This window comes from Chlorocebus sabaeus, chromosome 10 (genome assembly GCF_047675955.1).
Source record: "Chlorocebus sabaeus isolate Y175 chromosome 10, mChlSab1.0.hap1, whole genome shotgun sequence".
NCBI classification, from domain to species: Eukaryota; Metazoa; Chordata; class Mammalia; order Primates; family Cercopithecidae; genus Chlorocebus; species Chlorocebus sabaeus.
Genome location: NC_132913.1, coordinates 129,347,636 through 129,353,596, shown reverse-complemented (window position 1 = coordinate 129,353,596; position 5,961 = coordinate 129,347,636). Strand labels below are relative to the sequence as shown.

At 62.7% G+C, this 5,961-nt stretch overlaps 1 protein-coding gene across 1 annotated transcript; it reads right to left on the bottom strand.

Annotated features, from left to right (window-relative positions):
• Positions 1–2,274: 2,274 nt before the first annotated feature.
• NEU4 (neuraminidase 4) lies at positions 2,275–5,339 on the bottom strand. Its single transcript, XM_007967020.3, has 3 exons — positions 4,987–5,339; positions 4,554–4,809; positions 2,275–3,798 (listed from the first exon to the last, which is right to left on the bottom strand). The coding sequence occupies exons 1-3, from the start codon at positions 5,185–5,187 to the stop codon at positions 2,801–2,803; spliced, it is 1,455 nt and encodes a 484-aa protein (XP_007965211.2). The 5' UTR covers positions 5,188–5,339; the 3' UTR covers positions 2,275–2,800.
• Positions 5,340–5,961: the final 622 nt, after the last annotated feature.

Here is a 5,961-nt window from a genome sequence, read left to right as displayed (position 1 = left end):
TCTGAAGCCAAGGGTGACAGGCCCGCACCCTCTCTGAAGCCTCCAGCGCAGGGTCCTTCAGCCTCTTCCAGCTCTGAGCAGCCCCTGTGGCTGGTGGTGGCGTCACTGCAGCCTCTGCCTCCACTTTCACACGGCTTCTCCCTGCGTCTGTGGCTCACAAGGACAGTCATCACTGGGCTAAACCCACTGCAATCCAGTATGGCCTCCTCTTACTCCATCATGTCTGCAAAGGCCCTACTTCCAATAAGGCAGCAGGCTGAGCTTCCAGAGGGACATGAATTTGGGGACGCCGCTCACCCCAGTATAGAAGCAAATGAAGAAGAATGGGCCGTGCAGAGCCCCACTGGGCTCCACAGCTTCCAGAACCCCAGAGAGGCCTGTGGCTCCTTTGGTTCCGATCTGAAGGCAGAAGAGTGGACTGTGATGACCCTGCTAGCCACAAGCCAGGGCACACGCGTGACACGATGCACCCAGCACACGACCTACACACACGTCACAAGCCAGTACACATACGTGCATGACACAATGCACCCAATACATGACCTACACACGTGCCACGAGCCAGGACACACACATGACAGAATGCACCCAGCACACGACCTACATGTGCCGTGAGCCAGAACACATGCGTGGCAGGATGCACCCAGCCACGCCACCTACACACACGCCACAAGCCAGGACACGCATGGCAGGATGCACCCAGCACACAACCTACACACGTGCCATGAGGCAGGACACACGCATGATAGGATGCACAAAGCACGTGATCTACACATGAGCGCTAGATTCCCATGTTGAAATATTAACCCCAAGGTGATAAGGTCAGGAGGTGGGGCCTCCTGGGAGGGTGGAGCCCTCATGAATGGGATAGCGTCTCATACAGGAGACCCAGGAGAGACCTCCCTCCTGCCGTGTGTGACACAGTCAGAGGCCGCCATCCATGAGCCAGAAACAGGGCCCTTACCAGACACGGAGCCTGCTCTCATGATCACAGACTTTGACCTTGGACTTTGAGCCTCCAGAACCATAAGAAATATATATCTGTTGTTTCCAAGCCCCCTGGTCTATATATTTCATTTTAGCAGCCCCAAGGCACTAAGACACAGACCCCCTAAAACCGGCACTGCCAGGGCCTGGGCAAGGGGCCCCTCCTATGACAGGCTGAGGCTGCCTGAGGTGGGGGAGGGGCCTGGGGTGATTGTGGGAACTCAGGGCTCTCAGGGGCCCCGGATCCAGGCCCCCATCCTGCCCCTGCCTGGAACCCAGTGGTGGCCCCTCTCAGGCAGCAGCCCTCCCAGCAGAGCAGTTGCTGGGGAAAAGGGGGCCGCAAGGGGAGGTCATCTCTGCTCCCCTGGGGACCTTCGGCGACTCAGAGACCACCTGGATGCCCCTCACTGCTGGGGGCTGGCTGTGGGTCCCCGCCCTTGGGAATGGTCACCGAAGCCAGCCCAAGGGGTGACCAGACCCAGTGACACGCAAAGGAGCCCATCACACACAATTCAGGGCTGGGAAGAAGGTGGCACACATGTGCACCCCCCAGCTGGTGCCGTCATCCACGGGCGTGGCAGCAGGCTGGGCAGGAGCACTTGAAGCCAGAAGGAAAGGCCCGTGGAGAGAGGGGCCCAGGGCTCACTTCTATTTTTTTCTTTATAGCTTTCTACATTTTCCAGATATTTTTTTTTCCTTCTTTCTTTTTTTTTTTTTTTTTTTTTTTTGGAGTCTCACTCTGTCGCCCAGGCTGGAGTGCAGTGGCACAATCTTGGCTCACTGCAACCTCCGCCTCCGAGGTTAAAGTGATTCTCCTGCCTCAGCCTCCCAAGTAGCTGTGATTACAGGTGCCCACCACGATGCCCAGCTAATTTTTGTATTTTTAGTAGAGACGGGATTTCACCACGTTGGCCAAGCTGGTCTCGAATTCCTGACCTCAGGTGATCCATCTGCCTCGACCTCCCAAAGTGCTGGGATTATAGGCGTGAGCCACTGTGCCCAGCTCATTTTCCAGATTTTCTACAGTAAGCATATGTTGCTTTTGTCATCAGAAATGAAGACTTTAAAAGGAGAATAAATAAAAAGGAACTTCCCTGGGGAAACAGCCCCAGTGGAGCCCAAGCCCTCTGCAGGGTGGGGTCAGGGGAGCGGGACACAGGGCTGGTCCTGGAAGGTGACCCCCTCCTGGTGTCCAGCTCTGCGGGGAGAGGCCCTACCTCCTACTCCTCTGGTAGGAAGTTCAGAGAGTGCAGCAGACCACTTGCAAATCACCGCACAGGAGGCCAAGGGTGGAAGCCGCTTCCTCCCTCCTGCCCTCCCTCTGCTGGCCCCGGGATGTTGAGAAGCAGAGCTTTGCCAAGGCAGTGAGATTTTGGGATGGGGGTCAGAGAAGCGGGTTAGAGCAGAGCTCCCCTCCCCAGGGCTGGAACCGGAACCTGCAAAGGAAAGAAACGTCTACCCCGACACAAGCACGATTCCTTTATTTCGAGCCAGAAAGCAGCCAGCAAGCAAGTGCTGTCACCCACAATACCCTGCGCTTCCTGCAGTCCCGTGCCTGGTCCTGCAGCCTCGGGAGGGAGCTGTGGGGGGTCGCCCAGGGCCCACTTCCTCCCCTACCCTGTCCTGCTCACTCCCAGCCGCTGCTCCCCTTCCTGAAGAGCAACCCCTGCTTGAGAACTCTGAGGAGCAACTTGTTTCTAATCCACAGGATTCTGCACTAAGAGCCCCCCCCACATCCATCCTGGGGCACCCCAGCATATTCCACCCCTCTGTCCCGGGCACCCAAGGGGCATGGGCACGGCCAGAAGGCCTGTCAGGAGGGCCAGCAGCACCCCCGAGGCTTGTCCCCAAGGTTGGGCGGCTCGGGGCTGGTGGGCACGTTCTCCAGGACCTCACGTAGGGAGAATGTACAAAAGGAAATCTCATCATAGGAGGTCCTGGCCCCACTCTCGTACAGGCAGGCGAAAACCAGGCCCCCCTCAGGGGCCGGCCCGACGGACGCCAGGTCAGAGTAGCCGCTGGGGCCCTCGTAGATCACCCAGGGCTCTGTCCAGCTGTGCGGGTCCAGCGGGGCCCGGCTCAGCTGGATACCCATGTGCAGCCGAGCCCTGCGCCCCACTGGGTGGGAGTACAGCAGCCACGTAGGGCTCTGGGGCGGGGCAGCAAAGGGCATGGGGAGCGCTAGGGTCCAGGACCCCACATCTCCACTGACCCCAGGCCTGGGGCCAGGCTGCCTGGGGCCGTCCCCCTGAGGCTGCAGATGGCTGCAGGGCCCACCAGGCACCTGGCCTCCATGGGGGTCTCCAGCAGCCTCCTCTGGGGGTTCATGGACTCCCGGACCAAGGCGTGGAGGGTGGAGGGGACTTCCGGGGCCCACTGACCAACCGTCATCCCGTGGCCTGCTGGGGGCAGGGGCTGGGAAGCCCACGATGCTGCCCTGGCAGCCCCAGGCGGTCTCGGGCAGGGAAGCCACTCGCTCTGCGGGCAGGAAGGAGGTGCCCTCGTCAGTGCTGAGTGCCTGCACGCGGCTGCCCAGGGTGCTCCGGGCATTGCAGTAGAGGAAGCTGCCAGCCTGTCCACCATCCACTGCCGCCAGCTGGCACTCGCCCGAGCGCAGGTTGGGCACGAGGCCTCCACAGCGCCACGTGCGGCCGTGGTCATCGCTGTAGAAGGCGAAGGAGTGGGGGCTAGTCCGGCAGATCTTGCCAAAACACTCTCGGCGGTCCACGCGGTAGGTGTAGGCGGGCACCAGCAGGCGGCCTGAGGGCAGCTGCACGCCGTGGCCGGGACCCACAGCGAACGTGGCCCAGTCTGTGGGGAGGAGGGTTGAGGTGGGAGGGGCTGCTGAGTCCCCGAGGTGGGGGGGATGGAGGAAGGCACAGGGGTCGGGCTGGTGCCTCGGGTTAGGACCGTCGCACTCTGACTACCTTTCCACACAACTCATCGCAGCCGCCCTGAGTCCTCCCAGGCTGCCAAGTCTCTCCCAGCCCTTAGCAGCCGGGCCTGGTGGACGGCACCCAGGGAGGCTGGCGAGCACTGCCCATACCGATGCAGCGGAGGGCGGGCAGGGGGAGTGAGGCCCTGCGGTGGGGTCCTGGGGTCCGCCATGTATCTGCTCCACTCCCTGCTGTGGCTCCCACAGGCCAGGGTCAGGTGGCCACAGAGGACGGGGTGGAGGGAAAGCTGTGGGCGAGGCCTGGCCAGGCCCTGGGCAGGGTGAGAAGGGAGTAAAGAATAAGAGGAAGGGGTGGGGCGGGGTGGCTGTTGGTTTGGGAGCTGAGAGACACCTCAGCATCCAGCCTTCTCCTCTGCAGATAAAGGGATGACCGGGGGGATGAGAGTCTGATCAGCCACAGAGGGCCTGCTCCTGCCCACCGGGTGGACTGGGTGGCGACCAGTACCCATTTGCCTGGGACGGGAGGCTCAGGACAGTCCTGGGGAGAGGGCCGGTTGGTTGTTGGAGGCAGGGGCGGGGGTGGGCAGAATGGACATTTCCAGCTGGAATCTCCCTTCCATGTGGACCGTGGCCAATCCGAGGGACCCAGACCGACACCCTGCCCACCTACCCTGCACGGCACCACCGATGGCCTCCTCGGTGAGGTCCCGGGCGCTGCCCCATGAGAGGCCAGCGTCACGGCTGGCCACGTAGCAGAGGCGTGCAGCGTTCCTTCCCGTGGCGATCTGCACGGCCTCGGGCGTGTGGCCCAGCACCGCGATGAAGAAGAGGAAGACGGTGCCTGTGCCAGTGTCATGCACGGGGCAGGGGTTCATGGACCGGTGCTCTGCCAGGGCCGCTGTCCCCAGCACCTGCAGGGCGCCCCACTGCCCAGAGGAGGAAGTGCCGCTGACCAGGACATCCAGGGACCTGGGCACAGCCCCCCGTGGGGCACCCGAGACAGCTGAGCCTGGTTTGCTCATCTCTATCTCGGGCACCCGCCTGCCACCGCCACCCCCGCCCCTGTCCCCGGGTGTGCAGCTCCAGTGGGCCCGGCCACTCACCCGCACGGAGCCCCCGGCCCGCGTGCCCCTCCTCAGCACCAGGCGGTGGGCGTGGGAGTCGTCGGGGCTGAGCCGCTGCTCCACAAAGGCCAGCAGGGTGGGCCCGGGGGGCACGGGGAGCAGCGAGGGCACGCGGTAGGTCAGGCCGGTCCTCTCCCGCTCGAAAAGCACTGTCCGTGAAGGGGTATGAGGGGCCCCCATGCTCTGCTGGTCAGTGCAGGGCCACAGGTCAGCAAGGCAGGCCCAGGGAGCCCCACACTCGCTCCTCCTCTGGATTGGGGAAGGGGCTCAGGAGGCGCAGACAGCTCCTGCCCACACCTAGGGCTCTTCCTGTACCCACCTTGGGGTCAGCCCTGTTTCTGACTCCCTCACCCCAGATCTGGAGCAGCCCCTCCCCAGCCCACCCTCACACCCCCTGCACCCCAAATGTCTGTGGAATCAGACCTTCCCCTCTCAACACAGCTCTGGGAGTTGACCCTCGGCCAGGCTGGTTGGTGCGGAGGTGCAGGGGAGGCTGGCTGGAGAGCCCCGGGACCCTGCCAGCCATGTGCCCAGGACACAGGGTCATCCCGGAATTCACCCAGCAGGAGGTCATGTGGACAATCAGGACCCAAAACCTCGAGCAAGGAGAGGCTCAGTGTCCCCAGAATAGAAGCCCCAGCAGAGACACAAAGAGGTAAGCTCACAGGGACTGCTGGGAGCCACGGGAACAGGGGACAGGGGACAGGGGACCCGCTCCCACTTCCTGAACGTCATCTGGTCGCCCACAGCCAGGGATCCTGCAGGGGACAGGTGCTCTGTGATCAGACCCCTGCCTGCAGGCAGCTGGCCCCATAGTGCCCCCACCCCACTGCCTGGTGCTTTGCACCTGCAGGCCCTGACCTGAGAAGCACCCACAGGAATCAGAAGCCCCAAAGCTGAGTGGGGCTCCCCGACAACACCCACCAGGGCAGGGCCCGGGTGAGCGGGCATTTG